At 42.3% G+C, this 23,556-nt stretch overlaps 1 protein-coding gene across 1 annotated transcript; it reads right to left on the bottom strand.

Annotated features, from left to right (window-relative positions):
* Positions 1-467: 467 nt before the first annotated feature.
* KCNK12 (potassium two pore domain channel subfamily K member 12) lies at positions 468-23,537 on the bottom strand (the record flags this gene model as incomplete). Its single annotated transcript, XM_026048112.1, is given in 5 exon segments — positions 468-747; positions 3,297-3,387; positions 3,390-3,406; positions 6,708-7,599; positions 23,228-23,537. Coding segments are annotated over 5 exon segments (1,473 nt in total), but the record flags the coding sequence as incomplete, so codon positions are not given.
* Positions 23,538-23,556: the final 19 nt, after the last annotated feature.

Genomic DNA, 23,556 nt, shown 5'->3' with positions numbered 1-23,556 from the left:
GCTTTCAAATACTGAGGTTTACTGTAAAATTAGAAGTGAAGTCTTACATCGCCTGTACAGCCTACAGATATTACTATATGCAGATTTTGGGGGGATGTATTTTATTTGCAGGAATAAGATTGAATCAATAATGTAAAAGCTAGGAAATGAGAGGCACCAGGCAAATACTTGCTATTTGAATTGCATGTGTCAGCATTATCAGTGATCCTTTTCAATTTATTTACTGTATTATAAAAGCATTGGCTCACTGGCTTTAAAAAGTAATCTTACGGTCTGTGAAGTAAAAAAGATTATGGGAATTTTACATTTGTATTTCCTAGAAGGCTTGAGAAAGCTGCTGTGAAAACACATGGACTAAGCCTTGCCCACCTRAAAATCCACCTCCATAGCCCTGCCCAGCATTTCCTAGTGCTAGGTCTAGGCTTGTGGGCTGTCTAGCCAAGGCCCAGCAGGGACGTGGGGATGGAGGTGGAACCTGGGTATGGAAATCTTGGCGTACAGTGCACCTACATAACGCCTATCTTTGCAATACATCTACATCCATGTGGTTTATTTTAGATTTGCAAATCAGGCCTCACCAGTGTTCACCTCTTGGACAAAATGCACAGYACATGTAGGCATGTGTTGGCTGTTTCTTCCCTTCCTGCTGATATTCCAAGGAAGCAGGAGAGACGGTGATGCAACTGAGCTGTCATGGGCCAAGGTGGTTCCTCAGTGCTGCGCAACACAGGCAAAATGCACATGCATCTATTTAAAGCAAAACAAGCCTTCGTTTTTTTGCTGGATTTGTTGGAAAATACTTCCAAGTCTTTCCCTTWCCACACACTTTTCATTCTTTTGGGGACAACTGTGTTATGACATCAACTTAACAACAGAAAAAATAGAGATGTAAATATCTGTAGGGTCTGGAAATGAAAGGAGATCAACAGATGGTAGAAGGCCTCTTTCTTGATATACCTTGATACAAGCCTGTGTTTTCTTTCTCAAACTAAATTGCTAAACTCCTATGTATTCCGCTATAAATTGTATCTATAACTACAGTATTTTTCCTTTCCCAAGGAAGGAATTAGTGGGATAGATATGGAGACTGCAAATTTGCTATATGCAGTATGCCCAGTGCTCCTTCAGAACACAACCATTCCAGCTCCTGGGAGCTGAGAACATGACCTTTCATCTGAGCCTGGACCTCTTTCTGGCCAGGCAGTGCTTCTGGAACTGGCATCTCCTTCTGCCTTAACAGTTATATTCTAATTAAAGGGTGGAAGTTAACCATTTAGTAAATAAGAAGAGTAAGAGAAAAAAACATGCATCTTTATTGGTAGCTGCCTTCTGTGTCCATGTAGATTGGAAGTACTGTGTTCTCTGTGCCATTGCTACATAGTATATTTATGATACAGAACGAACCATTTACTGTGCATATATTCATATGCATATCCTACAGTTCAAACCTCAGTGGAATTGGCCATATTGTCATGCACTTTCCATAACCTAACGCTTGTTTTCTTAGTATGAATATTCACAAAAGGAGAATGTAAGCTCAAAGGTGGAAGTAGTCACAAAAAAAAAATTGCATATTAGCTATAAAATGTGTAGTTCACACTTCATTAGTTACTTTTGTGAGTCAAGTATTAATAGGCCCTAACTGAATTCATTTTGTAACATAACATTAATTGTATTATTTAAATACAGCACTGAAAATGTGTGTTGTGTTGGAAAGGCACATTAGTAAGCCAATTAGAGCAGAAGTCATTTCAGCCATATCCATAGGTTTTCTGTATGTGAGTAATCAGCATTACCCAAAGCATGACTTTATTTAAACTCTATCTGAACATTCATCAGAATAATTAGCTAGTATTTTTTTTTCAAGTTAAAAAGTTTTGGGAACACACACACACAAAACGAGAATGGGCTCAGTGCTACAGATAATTTTTGTTTAATTGTAAATTTGTCCCATACAAGTAATCAGGCTTATATCCAACCTGCAATATATGCCTGGCTTTATGGCCCCTCTTTTGCTTAGGTTCTCCTTTCATTAACAAGCGAAAAAAAATGACTGAAATAGATGTAAATGTTCCTAATACAGCCGAATTTTCACCCACAGAAACCTAGGGAGAAGAAGAGGTTAAGGCCAAATCRAAGGCCTGAAGCTGTGCTAGGACAATAACACTAAACTGATGGGCAGCATCACAACACATCTCTGCATGACCACGGCATGGCAACAGTGAGTTCTCCAAGCACTTTAACACGACTCTTACACGTCTCTTGGCTCTCCTCACTAAACTGGTCTGCAAAATGCTGGCAATTATGTTCTCAGTTAGCACATGCATGTCAAAGAGGCCCTAATTTCCTTTGTAACTGACCTTGTTTCCACTTTAATTTGGCTTTCTACTGCACTGCCCCAATTGCCTCCTGAAGAATGTTCATAATTCTTGTTACAACTGATACGAGTTACTTATGAAATGCTTCTTCTAGAGGGAGACAGGCAAACTAGAGCTTGTGCTTCAAAAACTTCCATTTGTTACCAAGGTCAGTAACATTATTTATTTGAACATTTATATTGTCAGGAGGACATCCTTCACATTTTAAGGAACTAATAGGCCATGTATTTTTTTTCGTTCCCCACAAATCTTGGAAGTGTATTTTCTGGTGGGGAAAAAAAATCCAATCTAAGGATATGTCAGTGTGTCTCTAAGCTTTGTTTGAGACACACATGGGAAAGACAAATACCAAGAAGTAAATTTATTGGYTTTTTAAAGCCACCTGAAGCAAGGAAACGCTTCAGGTTTCAGAAGTTGGTAAATGCTGCATTCCCTAACAGAAACAAAAGACTTTGCTTGAATTTGGTCTTTGTGCCTTGTTATATTGCACTTGCTTTTCAATTTTCATCTGCAAGATACTGGTGTATGGGTCAGGAGAATGCAGGCTCTCCTCCCTCCTTGATGGAGGCCTGAGCAGCGCCTGCCTATGSAGGCACTGCTCTCATTAGGTGGAGGCTCAAAGGAAATCCTAAGTACTGAGGCTTTCTGCTGCTCCTGAATGTGCTTCTCAGGCTCCAACAGCAAAACACTGGTTGGGGGCACAGCATCTGAGCAACACGGTGATGGCTGCATCCGGCTCAGGTAGGAGCTACTGCTGCTGTTCTGCACCGCGATGCAGAGGGGCATGTATCGAGGAGGATGAACTCCTTAATCCCAGGTTATTTGCATTTTTAATGGAAATTCGTTCTACAAGGCTGCCCAAAAATAAAACCTTGTAAAAAACAACATAGTGCGAATACAATATAACCCTAAAGTTACCTGAAAAGAAAGTGCAATTTAGTGCAGTGTGCTTTCATTTTCTCACTCCATTCCTTCAGTTTCCGTCTGCATTTCTTGTGCTTCAGTCTGTGTCCAGGTATCTGCTCTGTCTGTGAAAACAGAATACCAGCAGGAATTGCATTTCATGCAGCTGGTACATGGTTAGTGTTGAATTCACAGATGGAGCCAACTGCCCTGGGGAATCCTGAGTTGCACCATATGCAATAAAAAGGAAGAATTAGGTGACCAATTTTTGTAAATTCAGTGGAAAGTTGCTGTGAGGAAGCTAAAGAAAAGGCAGGAGGGGCTGGGAAAGACTGAACTAATTTGGCTAGTGAATATGAGTACAAGGGAAGTGTAAGGCTACTTCTTGTCAGAAGCTCTCCAGTGAGACCCAATTCAGCAGCAGTCTCTGAAGCCCTCAATAAGCAGGGCGTGCTGGATCAGACAGCTCCATGAGATTTTACCAGCTTAGATAATGGGGTCCACATGACAGGGGTGTCAGCATTTGGGGATATCTGCACTGAGAAGCAGCAAAATGGAGTTTTTTCAAGGATTTGGGGAGCTACGAAATGTCAGAMATCAGTGCATAGAGTAGCAACCAGATGCCCAAATCTCTTGGGGAATCCGGCTATGGGAGACAATTTAACTCCTACTGAAGTCTACAGGGACTGCAAAGGGTCTTGCCATGGCATTGCCTTGGGTCCATCCAGATCAGAGGAACGAGAAGAATCAGAAACATTTAAATCATGTTCCAGCAGCCTCCATCTGCCTCAGTATTGATTCAGAAAAAGCACAGAAATAACAGTGGAGGTTTGTACAATTTCATATTCATCACATTTTGCACGCAGGAATAATATAGGTAGTTTGAAAACAATTTACAAATATTTAAGCAAATCCCAAACGACAGTTATAATAGTTCTCTTTTAAAAAAATCTTACTGAAAAAATAAAACCCCTCATCTTGCAAAAATATTCACAAAATATAGTTCTTGAGAACACAGAACGCTAAACATATTTTGACTTGTTTTTAAGAGTAAAATGAATAAAACTTAGCATCTAGCTACCAAACCTATGCAGTTCTGCCGTGTTTTGGAGTCCTAGCTATTAAAATAGTAAGTCTTTTGGGATGGTGTCTGTCTAATAATAATAATTATCATAAATAATAATAAATAGATTTACCCCCTGGGGTATTCCTGGGGAGGGGGAAAGGAAAAATCTTCAGTTCTATCGGTTCTCTGCCTCTGCTATTTTCAGAGATGATCCCTGCAGCTCTGGAAGCAGCTTCCCTGTAAGTCTTCCCAGCTCAAGCTTCTGAGTCTTTCACAGAACAGGACCTAGACCTAAAGATCCAGTTTAATCTAAACTTCAGTGGACTTCACCTGAGCCTCACCACTACTTTGATTTTACCTGTTTCTCCAYCAGGAGAAACAGGTAAAATCTGGAAGAAGGCTCCTAAAATGCAGACTTTGAGACAGGGAGGGCACACACTCTGATGGGTGCTATTTAGGGGTCTTTCTGTCATGAAGGAAGCTCTTGTCAGAGGAATGCTGCTTGAATGCTGCCTCTCAGTATTCTTAGTTATGATTCGGGACCATAGATACAGAACACACATTACCAAGCATTTTTTTTGCCACATGTTATCTTGATAAAAGTCGTGGCCGCATTTACAGTATGATATAGATCCTTGCATGAAATTTTATCTACTCCTCCAATTCTTTTTTCTTTAGATCAAAGACATAATAATCACTGTTACCCTTCAGCTGGCAGTCACAGGTGTGCAAAACTTCTGGCTCTGTAATTAAATGCCAGGGTTAAATGCCAAAACATTTTGCACTCTACGAATTTAAAGAAAAGCAAAATGGTGGAGACCTCACTAACAAAATATCTGTATGATCCTTCGTGGAAATATTTTCAAACATTGTCAGTATTCTAACTTTTTTCAGTCTATGCAACAAGAAACTTAATAATCATGACCTTGACTATTCAAGTAATTTTCAAGAAGAGGCAACCATTATTTCTCAAACTTCAGGCTTGGATTGTGTTTCTTGCACAAACACAATTGAAAGCCTTTTTTACTATSTTCACAGCATTAAAGGAATAGCATAGTACGAAGAGTTTAGAGAAATGACTTAGAGCTTTGCAAATATTTCTAAAAGAGATTTGCAGAATTTTTTCTTCAGTCACTTGTTGAGCTAAACTAGAGACTTATAGCWGCTTTATTTGAAGATGTCTTCTGGTACTTAAACAATTCAGACAGCTACAGGGCAAATATGATTTAACAGAGTAACATGGACCAATTTATGGTTTAGTAWCAATATTTTGGAAGAGGTTGACTTTTGGGGAAGTTCTGAAGCAATGCTCTTTCCTGCAAGCTTCACTGTCAGATTTGTTGAAAATAAATACTGTGTTGGGGACCATCAAGAACTGTCAACAAAATCTTTGCATGAACCGCTGCAGTAATATTGCTGAAAATGCAATTTACGACAACAGAACTTACATTCACTTTAGAAGCTTTTTTTTTCATGTAAAGCTAACAAAATAAACTTTAATTTACATTTCAGTGTCAATGCAAAAACTTGACATCAGAGGTGAATATTGGCTTCTCTTGCCTTGAATGAGGTCAGTTCTGGAGCTGTCAATTACCTGTTTTCAGTTATTCAGCAGGTAGGAATAGTTTTGCATCTTCTAACGTTGTGGTTCTAACTGATAACTCCATGACTTTTAAGGGTTAGGTAACAGGTAGTGTTTCAGACAAGACTATCTGAAACACATCATTCATAGCTAGGGGAATCAAGTCAATCTGACCTTCTGTCATTGAAGTCAGTAGTATTTATCAAATGAGTAATCAGAATCACCCTGAAGATGGTGTGATTGCAGTCACCTACATTTATGTTATAAATATGCCAAATTCTGGCATGAGGAGTTGGTGAAGAGCATGAAGTGCAAAATTCACAGCCAGATCCATCCTTCACCAAACTGCGAGATACTGGTTTAGATTGTCCCTAATCTGTCAAACTTGAAACTGGAATTGAGCTTGCCCAAAATGTACTTCAACCTGGAGTTTGATTTGGGTTATTTTCTGAAAAACAATATGTCTTTTTAGACACCATCTTAGCTATGCACACTGTCCCTCTAAAATTGCATCAAATTCTGTACAATGTCTTTCCCATYACCTACTTTGGGGAAAACTGTAACATTATGGTAAAGATGTTACTGCATATTAGAGAAGACTCAAAAAAACTCCAGAAACTAAACTGTTAAATGTCCAATGAATACCAAGACTGCCTCTGTATTTAAGACTTTCTAGGAGTTTATGGCGATAATTCCACCCAAATCACCATTTTAGTTTTATTAAAGAAACAATAAGAAAGCATCATTTTCTTAGAGAAGAAAATTTCAAAAACTCTACCTAGAATCACTTGTTTCTGCCAATCTGTTGTTCATGATGGCTAGAGCACCCACCCCTGCAGAGAAACCGTTCTGCCTGGTGTTGATGCAAACGTTCCTTGGGTAGCCGTTGGCTGTTTCGGACAGCTGCTTTTGCAAAATGGCCAGCGAGACTTTATTCGATGCTGTGAGCTCTCTCATAGAGATCATCTCTCCAGAAAGCCTCCTCCCTTCTGTGTCGCTGTCGTACTGTCCATCAGTTTCCACAGAAATGTTGTGTCGGCGCAGGCGAGCTCCTGGGGTGATGGCGTTGCGACGCCCAAGGCGGGCACTTGATTTATGGCACTTTGGGCAACATCTGCATTCGAATTTTTTCAACACCCAGTTCAAAACTTGCTTGATTACAATTGAGATTACATTAAAAAGAGAGTATATGCAACATACTCCCATTAATATAAATATGAAGTTTCCGAATCTGTATAATCCCTGATTTTGGTATACAGCATTCTGGTTGCTTACCAAATCTCCAAAGCCGATGGTGCTAAAGGTGACAAAACAGTAGTACAAGGAGTCAATGTAGTTCCATCCTTCCACTGCTGTGTACATTGCCGAGGCACAGCAAGAAAGTGTGATAGCAAAAATTCCTAGGATCAGCATCACATGATAAACAGATGGCTTCCACCCGACAAGGCTGCCAACCCCAGAGATAGCTGACCCCCTTTGGAAGTTGGGAGGTAGGAGACCACTTCTTCGCAGTTGTCTCTCATGACAGGCCTTCATGATAAATGCCAGGAGAGAGATAATACGTTCCAAGAAGAGGTTGAAGAAAAGAATAGTCCCAGCGCACCCAAAAAGGCCATAAACAATGAGGAATACTTTTCCAGCCACGGTTGCTGGTGTGGTCATTCCAAAACCTGCAGAAGCGTTAAGGAGATAAATGGGTAACATTAATGGCACTGTCRTTCCTGTATAAACTCTTTAGCACAGGCCCCTCCATACCAAACAAAAATAAAGAGCTCTATTTCTAAGTCAGCTTATGTCAGCCTGAAACCAAGTTTTCTGAAGAATGGCGAAGGACCCAAAAGCCAACCAGATGACTAGAACTCAAGAAAGAGCAAAAAAGTCTTGCTGAAATGAAAGGCAGTGTATTAGCAGAGTAACACTACGGTATTTGGGAGAACTCTGCAAGTTCAAGTGGAAATCTCTTCCTGAAACCACACCACTTTGYGGTGAGAGCTGGTGAACAGGCCATTTCCTTGCTTCTCCTCATGTGAACCAGCATGGCATGCTGACAAGTTTAAGTATTCTATCCACAAGCTGCAAATCAGTGTAGTCTCCTTGTTACCGCAGTATGCACGTGATACAATAGTAAAACAAATGAAAACCCATGACCTCGTTTAACTCTATGGCAAGATATCCATGCTGCAGAGCCGTGTGTCGGGCTGGGAACACCAAGTTCCCAACCTTGGGAACTTCTAATTACCCTGAGAAGTTCTAATTACCAACCTTGCAGCCTGATAATTAGAGTAATGCACAACACTGCTACAAAGTTAAACAGAAAAAGCAGAATGTACCATCTCTAGGGAGATCCAGAAGCAATATCAATTCACCTCTTCTTTACTGAAGTACGTTTTGATATTACTTATACATTATTTTAAGTATAAGCAGTAATAGTTTGTAGCTGCAGTTGTTTAAATAACAGTATTTTTAATACAAATAAGCATGTTAAGTTTTCTCCATGTTATGTGTTCATATTTATCCATTCTTCATAAAAAGGAGTAACACTTACTTCACATATCATCTCAGGAATGGTCTTCAGAAACCTTAACTCTGTAGATTTGTCCTTGCCACTGCTGCTATTCAATGGATAATGCTCTCATAATTAAATAATTACCTCCATTTTATTATGATGATGCATCTTTAAACAGAACCAGGAAAATATTTCCTATATATAATGAGTTGAGATTGCTGCTTGATCTCTATTTATTTTTGTAATGGCTGAGATTTCTGAGAAATATTTATATTTTCATACTTCATCAATACAAAACTTTGCATTTGTTGATAAGAGAAATTAAATGGTTGACAAGTAAACTTTGACATATGTCTCAGCTAAATGAAGGTGCGTGAGGAAAGAGATGTTCCTGCTCTCTCAATAGATTTTGTATTCTCAGAGACATCTGTGTTCCAGTAATTCAAACTCTTGCATCACTAGCGTCTTCACAGCGGAAAAGGAATCTTGTCCATAAAAGAAAGTGACACATTTGCAGAATATGATCAGAGAATAAAGGAAAAGATAATTAGATTTTGTTTTGGGACCCACAAACTCTCCATTTTGTCATGTTAACATGTTAACAGACTACTTTTGGAGTAGACTTCACCAAGTCTACCTTGCAGGTCCTAGACCTGATACAGCTGGCTAGGATGCTCTTTTTTAATTTTTTTTTGCGGGGCCAGTGCGGGGTGAGGAGGAGGTGGGTGGGTGGGCACAGCTCTTATAGTCCATTTTGCTGCTTGGGGGAGCCTTCTAATTTGATGATCAATATCCATTAGTGCCTGGTCCTCAGCAGAAAGGAGGTCTGTTGCAGTTGCCAGCTAGGAATACAAGGCCAACTCATTATGGAGCTGCATCTGTTAGCCCATGCCTTGTCAGCAAAGCATTTGCACTTGAGTTTCACACAAAGTATGCGAACATCACAATCAAAATAAATGGGCTTATTGTAACCCATATGGCTAAACACATCTAATAACTCAAAAAAAAAAAAATAGTGACAGTTTAGAACAAACTGTAAATCCACTCATGCTTTTTAGAATTCCCTGGTGATCGATCACTCATAGGAGATGGTGAAGTTCTCTATTTCAGTAGCTTGTTTAATTGAGATTTCTGAAGTACATTTCACCAAAATTCAGTGTATCAGCTCTGCGAGGTGAGAGAGAACTACACACGACTGCAGCAAGAGTGCTAAGACTTAACCTGCAAAGTAAGACCAAGTAAACATAGTATCTTTACATCCTCCTTCCACAACTAGCAGAAAGAAGTGGACATGTACATACAGGGTCTTCCTTCCTTATCTCGGCTCTCCCATTGGCACTGCTTGAATCATAAGGAGTTAGTCCTGGTTTGTTTGAGTTCAGTCTGTTCTCAGGGCTAGATATGTCATGATTGCTGGAAACAAATTCGTTCAGAACTGACTGACTGTGCTTCTCATTTAGTAAACAAAAGCAGGAATGTGCTGCGTGGTTTGCATGGCACTAACATGTATTTTGTAGGTACCTTGGGATTGATTTTCTGTGGCTCAGACACAGTATTTTAATCAACATCATACTAATTCTGCCCAACTATGACCTACCACTTCAGATGCAAACTCTATGGCAGCAGTATTTTCAGGTGCTCAATATTTCCTCTCCCCGGACAAATGGAATTCATAGACATGAACTGACAAAACCTCTCAATAACTTACCCTTCAGCAGTCTCCCGTGGGTAAGTGCCAGTCCCTCACCCTGACTTCCATGATAGATCCTGCAGTTACTATTCAGCTTATTGGAGTTTTAGTTTGTTTATTTTACTTGGTGATGGATATGAGAAACAGTCCAGCTGGACAAACATGGAAAGACCTGTGTGCCTGTGGTTTGCTTCTTATTGCACTTCATGTTTTTTTCCTTCTGTGAGTGGTTCTCTGTTATTCTAGCCATCTGTACCATCTTCTTCAGCTTGGTATCTGGTCTGGTTCTTCTTAGTAGGCTTTTTTCTTAGTAGGCTATTACCAGTCTGAATATCAATAAAAATCTCAWGAAATAATCTGAGTTCTTTCTCCTTTCCCTGAAGTGTCAAGTACAAGACAAAGTTTACATTCTCTTTTCTTTCTGGCCAAAACAACTGGAAATTATGTGATATGCAGCAGATGCTAGCATGATGGTGAGAGCAAATGTCAGCACAGTCATGATGTTCCTATTCATGATACAGTAGTTCCTTTCTGTGGTGKCTTTAGTCCTTTCTCAGGTAATGGGGATCTCACAAAGAAATTTTGTATTGGGTGTGTGTGCCTGTATGCATCTGTAAGGCAAAAGAGGTGTAGAAGAACTATATTAAACCAAACAAGAGCAGCACAGGTTATTCACTATAAAGTTTATATTAACAAACAACAATATTTAATTATTACATTCTGAATTTAGAGACCACAATTCCATATTCAGGTTCTAGTGCTGCCTTCACCTCTTTTCTTGTGTTAGCATTTCATTGCCCTTCTCCTTGATAGGATTATACATGTACATTTCACAGCTCTCATTTATTCTATAGATCCTTAACATCTAATATTTAGAAACAGTTGCCTTGGAGACAGGGTCACAGCTTAGGACTGATAAAACTGCTGCAGATGGAAAACTCTTCTGTTGCATTAAGCAMTTTTACCCACGGTTTAAGAATACTATGAACTAACTTCTCCATCTGGGTATGAATTTCCAGGCTATGAATGAAAATGTTACTTTCCCTTAATATTTCTGTCAGATGACTTTATTGAAATAGTGCCCTCTGGATACAAATATTAMATTTCTTTGGATCTTTTTCACTGCAAAAGCATTAACACTTAATGTCACTGTACCATTGCATTTAGTCTCATTGACATTATAATCTGAAAATCAAGCTTCTGAATGGGGCCTTTTGTATCCAGCAGATCGGCATTAAGTGCGTTAACAAACTTAATATTGGACCCGTGTTAGGTTTGAGGGCACGAGAGACCATGTGCTGTACTGCACATGAGCTGCAGCCCTCAGGGATCACCTGCCCTGTGCATAGTCCTGCTCTGCAGGAACTGCCAAGAGCATCAATGGAAGAACTGAGTCTGCATTTGCCTCAGGACAAGGCTGAGACTTATTCCCTATAGACAGTCAAACTTCCACCAAAAAAGAGAGAAAATGCTGCACTTTTGGGTCCTTGAKTTTACTGCAGAACTGAAGAACCCATGTACTGGGAAAGTAGATAATTCATGGAAAAAATAACAAGTGGCCATGTAAGTAATATATATGTTTTATATATATATAATATATATATATATATTCCATAATATATAGGGTTGGTATAGAATTGCTAATATAAATATCAAGCAAGCAATCTGCTTCTTCTGGCATTTTCCTTTTTTTTTTTTTTTTTTTTTTTTCTTTAATACTATTTTTTCTTTTTTTCTCATTATAGAATCAGTCTCCTCAAAGTCTATGGTAAACAAGGGGTCAGAGATCCTGTAGATTTGCTTAGGGAACTAACTAGTCCTTTATAGTGGTGGGTCAGAATATATACATGCATGCATACATATAGGTATATGTTTTTTTGAACTCCTGTGATTGTGCCATATCCAAAAAATGCGCACACATTCACTAAACTCACCAGACTGGAGGAAAAGGTCCCCAGTCTACTCTGTGATCTGCAAGAACATGAGGATAAACCCAATAAATGCAATGGAAAACCAACCAGGTCTCTTCTATTGCTCTTTATTATATCACCAGTGTTGAAATACCAGTCAGGTGCTTGAGACAACTGCTGTTCACTAGAATCCACGCCGGGAGTGGAGAGCCAGGCGCTGATTAATTGAGCATTAAGCAGCTTCAAGGAGCTGCAGGCAATTATTAAAGGGTTGTCTACAGTACCAATTTTATGCTGTTTATACACAACTGTATAGAGGTTATGCACAGCACTGCCCTGCATAACACCAGTGACTGCCCAAATCAATCCTGCTCAGTGCTGTGCTGCCTGGCTGTGATTTAAACCACAGACGGAGAGGTCATGGCCACATTTTCGCTCCTCTTAAGAGAACTCTGCTGTTCAAAAGAGTTGGTCRAGCTGTCAGCCTAAAATACCTAGGCTTCCTTGCTAAACGAGTGCCTAAATCAGCAACCATAATACTGGGCAACTAAACAAAAGGCAAGGCTACTAAAGAATTGTGAGCTTTCCTGTGCATGTGAAGAGGATAAAAAGAGACTGAGAGGTACAGAGCTTTTCTGCAGAGGTGACTGATGGTCTAACATAAAATTATGCCAAACAGTGATTCAAAGAGCTTAAAAGCATTTAGTTTTGGGGACTAAGTATAGGGGGCATGGTGGGCTGTGCAGGACCTATGTTGTGTCCAGCCTGGCGTAGGGGTGAAGCCACCGTGATGGGTTTATTTCGAGCTACATGCAGAGGGTTTAGCCACGTCACTGGGAAGTCTCTGCCTAGGAGAAAGACCCTGTGAACGGGGTGCCCAGAGAAGGGTGTAGGGACTCATGTTGACTCAGCAGAACAAGGAGAGGAAAAATCCSTGGTCTTTTTTGTCTTCTGGTAGCAAGGGATCTTGGTAAGCGGCCAGGCTTGGCTTGGGTGAGTGAGTGGGAGGCTGATAGCTGCAGGGATGCTGCAAACATCCAGCACTGGGAAGGCTGTGGCAGTGCTGGCCCTGAGGCTGCACTTGAGGRGGACTGGAGCCTTCGGGAAACAGTGATAGGAGGCAGGTGGTACTTGCAGTGATGGGAGGCTGCAAGGGGACAACCCTGTGCAAAGTGAGGACCAATGCAGAGGATGTAACTGTACCAGAAAGGGTTTTGGAGGAAGCTTGGTGTGATGGAGCTGCAAACGGGTACTTAAGGAGAAGGATGCTCAAGTGGGTAAGTGTGAGGTAGGAGCAATATGGGAGGAGATGTTGGGAGAGTGATGAGTGGAGAGTGCCAAAGGTGGGTGTCTGAGGAGTCTGGGGAACTGTCGGAGGGCCTTGAATAAGAGGTTGTGTGGGAAAACTCTGGAAATAACCTCACTAAAACAGGAATKTGGAATAGAGGAGGGAGGAAAGGTGTAAAGACATATGTGACTGTGTAACGGATGGGTAGGATCCAATGCTGACCAGCTGGAACAAAAGTAACTTCAAAACCAGGTGCATACCAAGTTTAGAGATTAAAAATAAAACAAAAATCTTCCAACTGTTGTGCTGTTGTTCAGGTACATGTCAGAGCCAGCTGTCCTTGACCTCTGACAAGGTGGATCCATATTTGGAGTGTTATCATCTTGAAGGTGGCCCTTACTGAGCTTGCTCATTGGATAAACTCAACCTTTGCACTGGAGATTTCTCTCTGCTGTTGCCTCACCGCCTGCCCCCCTTGCAAAAGAGAGAGGGAAAAAATGATTAAAATCTGTCTGCTTTATGTTCTCTTCTGCATAGCAACTCTCCCCAAGGTGTTTTTCAATGCTGATCCCTTCTAGTTGAGCTTTCCAGAAAAGATCTTCAGTTTCCAGTGAGTACCCCGCAGGGACACTTTTCAGCTTTTCAGTGATAAACAGCCCTTACAAGAAAAATGTTTGAGCCATCAGCTTTGCCTGTAGGATCAACAACACTCTCAATGTATTCTTCTACAAGAATTAGCTGAGCTCTTTTTTTTCAGGGTTGAACTGCATGTTTGTCACTTACATAGTGACAGCACAAGACCAAAAAGTACATATCAAATGCTAAGAAAAAGACTTGTTCATTACTAAGTACCATTACTGTAAATGCACGACCTAGTAAATACAGAAGGAGGGTCACCATCTGGACTGGCCAGGCTGCATTTGGCACAGAATCAAGGTGAGGAAGAAGCCAAAGTATATTCTGTATCCATTCTATAGCTCCCTGACTGGGGCTGGCTATTCCTCCATGTATGTTGTACAAGTAAATGAGTAATTTGTGCCAAGCCACCAGTGTCTCCAAGCAAGGAGTTGCTCCAGCAGGAAGGCTCTTCTAAGCAGTGCCAGGTCCTCTAAAGACGGAGGAGATGAGGAGGATCACAGGTTTTGGGCTGAAAATCTTTGGCCTATCAGAAATTGGATTGTTCCAGTTTGGAAGTTGGATTAATCAGAAATCCAACATTGTCTCAGAACAAAATTTCCTAAGGAAAGAGGGACGCCCTATCCTAAAAGGAGAGAATAAAGAATGAAGCTGAAAGACGTTTTCATTAACATGCACGCACACACACACAGAGTTCATAACTCCTTTTCCCAATGCTTCAACCCTCATTGCTGTAATAATCCTGTTTCTGCTCAAGTCTTGGGGACAGACTCTGGTTTAGTTTACAGTAATAAAAACTGGTAGCAAAATTACACTTTGTTATCTTTCTTATTTTGCCAGTTTGCCACTTGGCACAGCTAAAATGCTCTAATGGTCGGTTAAATGGCAAAGAAGCTGGGCTAGTGTTGGCTAAATTGGTGCTAAACCACCTTGCAATGGAAGCGTCCCCTAAAAGAGGAGCTAAAAGCAGAGTGTCTTCTTTCAGTTGCAGTCGGTGTTGCCATGRACTGACCTAGGCTGGTTCAGAGCTGATTCTCATGTCTGTCTCAGCATCTGATGATCAGAGAATAATGGAAATATATAGCCCACACAGTCTTCAGTTGTTTGAGTAATCTGTACTACCAAAGAAAAAAAATGTTTCCTCACATTAGAGGCTAATGGTCTTTAAAACGCTGTCTTAAAAGCAGTAGTGCCTTATTGTCATGCTGTGCAGAAGCATCTAGCTTGGCTTCCCGCATGAAGGATTTTGGAGCACTTTTTCCAGCTGAAACTTGGAGAATTCCTAGAGCTTAAATTACACACTATCAGAGGAAACACATTTGAATTTGGAGCAACTGTTTTGAAAACCTGCAGGAAAACAAAAGAATGATGTAAACAAGAGCTACATGAGGTCAGTCTTGGTAACCATGGATATAGTGACCCATATCTTCGTGGGACGCCCCACTTCCTTCACACACCCTCTCTTGAGGTGTGTCAAACACCTGAAGCCCTCTCTGACCTTCCCATAGTTCTGATGGATTCCAGGTAAATGTTGTTGCCAGTTTCCATTTCTAAAGATCTTAATCCTTCATCCTTTAAAACTGCTTTTACCTTGAGGGTTTTTTTTTTTTGTGGGTAATTGTGTATCTAAGCAACACCCTTAAGGAAAAAAAAGCCTATGCTTTGTCTCAAATTGAGTGTTTCGAACATTAGCATTCATATCTGCTTTTCTTGTTTACTGAAACTTGCAGTTGCATTTCCAATGCCTGGGAAGACCCAAGACTGTACAAAATACTTCTGAACTTTAAGGAAAAAAACAACGGCATCTAAATCTTGATAGTTTCCCGAGATGACATGGATCCATTAGCCAGCAGGCCACTTTGACTCAATGGCATAAAAATTTCAAAGTTTAAGAGAGAAGAACACATGAAATACCTGTTTTTACTGTTGTAATTTTGCTTTGAAAAATGAATATCTGCACCGTGTCCTGCACTCTAGTGCCATCCCATCTCCTGATGCCGATGCCTCACCATCTCATGCTCTTTAGGGACACGAAACACTGTTACCTGAATTTCACAAGCGCAAGTCCGAGGTACGTGTATCGCTTCTCTACATAAGAAGTCTGACAGAATGAGATGTGACTCCTGTGCTTTCCTAGCCTTACAGGTGGGAATGGTGGTCTGGAAGCTAAATCACTGGTTTTCTCTTCACTTTAAAGAAACTGAATTAGATTAAAGAAAAAAACTTTGACAGATTTTTTTTTCCTGACATTGGTATTTGTGCAGGTATTTAAAGATGTATCTTTTGATAGCTGTCTCAGCTCTTCCGCTTTACAAAAACTGAACCTTGTGTMTTATGAGTAACTTATAAAAGTGCAGCTGTAGCACACAAAGAACTTAAACACAGGGCAGTATCTTTTATACACTTTGCCATCATTTTGAATTTCTGTATAAATCTCTTACAGTTAAGATTTACTGGAAAAAAATACTAATTTATGTAATTTATGTAGTTTAAATGTGTCTTCATAAGCACCTTATTTTAAAAATTGTAGATGAAGGCAAAATAACAAATTCCTAGACATCTTGGGCAAGCTCTACTGCTTTACTTATGAAGGCAAAAAGACCTAATTTTAAGTAACTGTCTTAGAAATAYAGGAGTATAGCACTGCTGATTAAGATCTTTCCAGTGCAGTCAGCTCCAGCACAAAAGGTCTAAAGCAGAGCTGGTTCCATACACATGYTGCTGAGCACAAGTGACCCCCTCTTTTGTTCATCCTCAGAAGATGGGTGTATTGCTTACACAGGACCCAGTCTGAACAAATAAATGGTGCATTAGGTAACAATTCAAATGAATAACTGGGAGGGTTCTAGCTACTTTTCTTTTTAACTGAAACTTACTGAATTAGAGTCTCTCATCCAGTTCTCACTTAAGCAAATTCCCCTTAATTGCTGGTTTTGCTGTAATTAAGTTTGGGCAAGATTTGAGAATGAGTGCACATTTGGCCTATAATTTATAAAAGAGAAGAAGCTGCAGTAGTACAATTTTCTCTCGGCTGAGCAAGTTGGAAATTCATTCAGGAATCACTGTGAGGCTTCATTTGTTGTCAAGGTATTATTGCTTTTCTGATCCGGGTAAGGAGCACTTACTAAACATGAGTAATAGTAGTGCCTCACCTATGTAAGGAATCAGGGTAACCTCAAACCCTTCCACGTCTTACCTATACATCCACACTAAAGCTCCAATTCAGTGAAAATGCTGCCAATGTTTTGTTTCCTTTAATGCAAGTAGATTTCATTTTATTTCTACTTCTTTTGCCTGGTAAAGGTTACAGCATTTAAGCCTTGCAATGCCTATAGCTATTGCTCTTCTAAGTATATGCTATGCTAAGTATACTGCCATTCCCACGGACAGACCAACTGAACCTSGGAGCTATATTACATACAGTAAAAACTAAAATGCACTGCGAAGTGCTGGCAACAGCAGATCTACATTTCTGTTATAAACTTGGCATGTCAATAAAATGGGTAAGGTGGGATTTCCTACGGCTCTGCACACAGATCTACTGCCATTGACTGCCAYAGCAGCAGGCTACTGAGGAGACATAAAATTAAACATTTGATTTGCGTGGATTTTTATGCAATTGCCCCTTAGGTTATAATTATTTTTGTTTCTTAAAACATTTTGTGAATAGCAGCATTTAATATCGTTTAAGATTTACTGGTATCTGGGGGCTTAAGTTTACCAATGTGAACCCCGATCTTCGGCGTTGCCTGCTTTGCCCCAAAACGCACTCAGCTGTGYGCTAGTTGCTCATCTTTCATCAGAAAGAGACTGTGTTCACAGTGTAAGCAAGGTACGAACGGCCAATTTCCAAGGCTGCTGATCAAAGAAAATGAAGAGCCTGCTGCAATGAGAAACCTTCATTTACATAGGAGCTCCATTCATTTACATAGGTTCCCTCCAGCTCTTCCTCCCCTCTTCCTCCAGTCACCRTGACTGGTTTTGTCAGAGGGAATCAGTACTGGCCGCTGACCTCCAACGCTGGGTGATCTGGCTCTGCAGCAGTATTGACTATTATTTCATACTATGTTTCATGTTATCGCAAAAATAAGGTTTAAAGAATCACATTAAAAAAAGAAAAACCCTCCTACGTAAACTCTTAGATTACATCATCTGAGCTGGTATGCTCTGTAAAAACGGCMCAGTTTAGATTACTGAATCATAATACTGTGTTTCACTTTCTAGTTCGAGCATAATCTCTGAGGGGCAGTTGGCCCTATGCAGTACTGAGGATGATCAAAAGTTTTGGAAAACATTCCTATTCCAGAAAAGCATGGCTCTGTTGAAAATGTTGGACTCGCCCGCTCTCCACGCTCCCTCCAAAAAACAAATTKAGGATCAAAATGACTTTGCTCTGACCAATCCATGGAGAAATCTCAAGTAAGCCAAGTCCAGCTGCCTGTGGGCACTCTCAGCTACGAAAGGGCAGGCTGTGCTTTGGACTGCTGCCCCACTCTGAGTAGGGTAACCGACCTATGGGAAGTAGGAAACAGCCAAGGTAAACCACTGTGCAGTCACTTATGTACAGAGAAATGTGTGCAGTGACAACCTCTKTCCCTTGACTTATCCCTTGAGACTACCAGAAAGAGGAAACAGCTCTCAGAAATCCAGCAGTCCCTGATCCAAACATGGCATGTGCCAAAGGGATCAGATCTGCCCAGAGCAGCAGACCCTCTGAAAAACCTGTCACGCCAGCACAAACAGTAAAGACAGCTTTGTACTGCTTGCTCTTTCAGATACTTTCTTTTCCTTTTTCTTTTCTTTTTTTTTTTTTTTTTTTGCCTGTTGGGCTTTACATTTTTTTTTTTTGTTTTGTGTTGCTATTTTTTGACTTCAAGAGGGTCACACATGAAAGCGCTAGCCCCGTAACTTGAAGCCTTTGCAAGAGCTGCCTGTACGAGCTGCAAGCCCCGCAGAAATGTGTAGCCCTGAGAAAACGCAACGCGCTGCTCAGACCTGCACTTCTCTGGGTTGTGTGGTCGTGTAAGCAGCAATTAGCTGGGCTCAAGGAGAGCAGAGAGCCGGATCCTTGGGCAGCGACCACTCAMATCCACATCCTGACATGCAACGCTGAAGAAGCCTTCAAACCACCTGGGTTCTTTGTGGAATTTCTGGCTAAATTGCTTGCTCTTGGGCAGGCTAACTCACTGGCTCCATATACTGCAGTCAAATGCTTGAAACTGCCGGGCCATCGGGCTGCCTCCTGAATGTTACTTGCACTCAAATTGCCACCTTCAGCAGGTCTGTATCTCGGRATTTCTTCAAAAGCCTACGGGAGCCAGAGCAGATTTTAGAAGTCGGTGGTTACGCTGCCTGGCCCCTGCAGCACCACCATAAATGCTGTGGTAGATACKGTGGGTCCCTGCAGAGGACCTAGGATCTAACCCAGCCAATGTCCTAAGTCAAGAAACTGTGTCCACAGGAATTTAGATAGCTGATAGAAAATACTGGGCAGCATGTCTCCTATAGCAGTGTCTTGCTTTCTTTAAGGTTCACATATCCCTGTCTGAAAACATCTCCTTCAAAGAACTGAGCAGGGAACATACTTCTCTTAAAAGTCTATCACTTGTGTCCTTTGTAAGGGAACCACCTAATGATCTGACCACATATCCTGGCCATGAGCACCTGGACCCCTCCGGGTGGTCTCTCATCTCCCAGGAGAGCACCCTGGCCACCACTCTGAGATAGAAGGGAAGAAGAACAKGCTCTTTTCCCTCCCCATCCTCCCAGTGACCTCTTCTCAAATGCCTGTGAACCCAGGCACGTCTATCCCAAAACAACCTGTCTGGACTGTGGGATGTTTTAGAAGTCTTTCCTTGAAAAATCATTTTTACATGCTGGTGTACCTCTTCTGACCTTATTTATTATTTTTAATACTTTGTATGAATTTCTGTAGAGCAAATAAATCTCCGGATTTTCCACTATTTTTGGAGAAACACATATTTACATATAAGAAGCTTAAACCTCAAATTTAATAATAAGCCTGATGCTTCAAAAGGTTTTTGAAGGTACTTTGTGTTTTCTTTTCTAAAATTTAACATAGGAAAAAAAAATCTGGATTCAGAGTAAAGACTCAGAAACACAATAGTTGCCCTGTGTGCTACGGAGAATGTATTTGTGCTACTGGAATAATGGAAAAGCTACGATTGATAATGCTGTACTGTGCAACATTTTACCCAGAAGAAAATCAGCCTGAGCTATGTTTTGCTTTCACTCTATAAAAAAACTGCAGGAAACTATTTGTGATTTGCAGCTGAGAAAGAAAAAAAATCAACTGAAAAACCAAGTTTATTGCCCGTCAGGCAAATGAATCAAGAATAAATTTCACCTGRCTGTCCCTTAAATAAATCAGAACAATAATAACAATAATAATGGCATACAAAAAATAACTCCTGAAGTGTCAAGCAAATGACTGGATAAATGGTATAAACTGACAGCGGGTAATTGGACTGAAGAATTTTCTTCTATAGCTCTGAAAATCCAAATGTGTATAATGAAAAATAGATGCAATATTTGGTTACCCAACCACAAACAGAACGGTGATGAAAAATGATTGCCCAGAGTGCTATTAGAAGGTGTCTGCTGGAGTTCAAGTCAGGCACTTTGGGGGCTATTCAGAAAAATTCAGTAAAACTACACCTCACACTTCTTGTTCTCTCTGTCTCCCTGCCTGGGCTCACAAAGAAGCCAACGCTGCATTTCTCACCCCGAGGGTCTCACTGTGTCTTGGGCTCTGTGTAATCAGGTGATTTCCTGTTTCTGCTCAGTTTACACAAAGCTAAGGGAAAAAAAMCAATAGTTTGTCCCTGGAAAACGATCAGTTATGTATTTAGGATTTTATAGTTTTATTAACACCAGTGAAAGAAGAATGAGGAATCAGGAGGACTCAGGGAGCTTTCTGTGATGCTTGACTGGTGTGAGACAGAGATGAATTATCTTCGACAGAGCTGATACCTACGTGTTCATCAAGCAGTGAGTAAGAAAGCTTCCTGATGTGCTGGTGGGATTGGAGTGTGTTTAGCTGAAGTGATCAAGTTGCTTTGACACATGTAACTGATAACAGAGTTTAGGAAGGCAAGCTGTTTTGACTCTAAGCGCCTGGTACTTCTCGGTGAGGTTACGTAGCGCCAGCTTTCTCACTGTTAATGACTYGTGGTATACAGAAAATGCCCATGCAACATAGTATTGGAGTGGGCTCTGGAATCAAGGATACCTCAGTTRTTCAGATATATTACGGGGCTGGCCTGGAGAGAAGGAAGGGACTGTGGAAAAAGGGCTCCTTGGAAGTGTTCCTCAAGGGACGTTTTGATGTCTGTCGTTCAGCTGCTCCCACGCTGGGATGGTGAGAGGGCCGCCTCGCACGGCTCATAACCAGCACGGCTTTTGTTTTGCTGCAGGAAGGCTGGTTAATTCGCCRGCTTTGCACTTCGGTGTGCAAACCCAGCTGCCAACGCAACGGCCCGCAGCTGCATGGTGGAGCAAACCAGCACCCAGCAAGGAGGCTGGTCTCGCGTTGGCTTTGCCCTTCTCACAGCTACAGTGGCATGAAGAGGTGAGAGAGGAGACAGAGGCGGGGGGACCAGGTCCTGCTCTTCTGCAGGGACCAAGCGCCCAAGCGCTCTCCTGCCACGTCTCCTCACCGAGCACAGAGCCGTGCTYAGCAACGGGCTCACTGAAACCACAAAAACAGCATGAGCAATCCAGAAAGAAGAGGTGTTATGGGCACCCAAGGCAGAGGGCTCTTGGTGGAACACTTGGCAGGATCAGCTGCAGTCCATATCCTGCATGAAGGAGATGTTGACATTACTGGCTATAGAGTGCTGYGTCCTAGGTTATGCACAGCAAATGAGGAATACAGTGCTTCATGCACCCCTTTACACCTGTCGAGATCAGTGGGAAACCCTGAGGAATTTTTCTGCTTCTCTGCAATTCCCAGATTCCCAGCGAGGTCACAAGGAGGTGGAGATGCAACCAGAGACTTGCAAATGATGGGGAAACAATTTAATAACCACAAATAGAAACTAGGACTTGAGAAGAAGTGGCCAGATCTGCACTTACACTTCTAAAGACTTCTCTGTTTGCTAYGGTGGGTCTAAGGAAAGAGTGCTTTTGTTAAAATATGGGCTTTTTGCATCCCTAACAATCTTTTAAAAAGCTGCGTTCCTGTGATGACGGTGGCCGAATGATGGCTGGTGCCTTAATGACTGGATTATTGAATGTACTTGWATTTGGGAAGTTAACTGAATTATTCAATACACAAGGTAGCAATAGTTGACAATACTGCTGTAGTCATCATCACGACTCTATTACAGAGATTAGTCACTATTGATAAAACATTTTTGGCTGTTTCAGCACCTAATGAAGGTGACTGCGACAACAAGCCGTGCGCTTCTGCCTTCTGCACGCAGGGAGCAGGAGCTCTCCGTGCTCCAAGGCCCCGAGACAACTGGCTTGTTACAAAACTTGAAAACTGCTACAGGAAGGAAACCAGCAAGCTCTCCTCTCTGAAGCAAGGCAATATTCAGACAGCCACAGATGGGCCCTGCCTGAAGTAAATCTTCTGTGCAACATTTCCTAGTGGTGCTGTCAGAGCGAAAAGGGAAGAGATAACATCCCCCACAAAGCCACTGTTTTCTCAGAAATAACTGTTCTTTCTAAACTCGTATGGGACACAAATAATAGCAATTAATTGTAGCCAACAGCACACTAGAGTTGCCTGTTACTGTACGATCAGAAGGCACGGCTTTGCCCGTACACCTACACGTACACACAGCGACTTTTCCAGCACGTAACCCCCAAGTTCAGCAGCTTTGCAAATAAACTCGCAGCTGATGCTTCCCCAGCAGCCGGGCTACCGCAGGCAGCTGTGGCCACTGGCGCGAACGCCGCTGCCATCCTGCCTGTGGCTCTCCCCAAAACGAGTGACCCGGGGCGCACACAGAGGCTTCTGCAACCTGCTGCAGCAAAACGGGTCTAACAGACGCGGGAGAAACGGGCGCGGGGGCCGAGCCGGGCGGCGGCCACGGCCGGGCACCCGGCTGGGCACCGGGGCTGGGGGGTGTCCGGGGATGGCGGGAGGGGGTCCCGGGCTTGGCGGGGCGGCGGGGGGGGGTCCCGGTTGCCTGAGCAACGCGGCGCATCCCAGCGGGAGCCTCCGCCAACTTGGGTGTCCACGTGAAGCCCGCAGCCCGCGGGGCCGCCCGCGGCCGCTGCCCGCCGCCGCGCTCACCGATGGTGGAGACGACGGTGCCCACGAAGTAGAAGGCGCCGGGGAAGTCCCAGCGCGGGCGCAGCGCGTCCACGCGGATGCCCGCGGCCATGGCCGCCTCGTAGCTGCGCAGGAAGGCGCGCAGCTCGGGCAGGCTGATGTTGAAGATGCGGCTGAAGTTGTGCAGCGTCCGGTTCCAGCGCAGCTGCGCCGCCGCCTCCGACGGGCTCTCGAGGGCCGAGAAGACGCTGGCTCCCGCGCTCAGGTACGCGGCGATGAGGGCGGCGAGCAGCAGGAACCGCCCGTTGTCCTCGTTGAGGGGCGAGAGGCGCCGCCGCCCGCGGCACGGG

Source organism: Nothoprocta perdicaria, unplaced genomic scaffold, assembly GCF_003342845.1.
Source record: "Nothoprocta perdicaria isolate Ctin4 unplaced genomic scaffold, notPer1 scaffold_51, whole genome shotgun sequence".
Lineage (NCBI taxonomy): Eukaryota > Metazoa > Chordata > Aves > Tinamiformes > Tinamidae > Nothoprocta > Nothoprocta perdicaria.
This window is presented reverse-complemented; position numbering and strand designations above follow the sequence as displayed.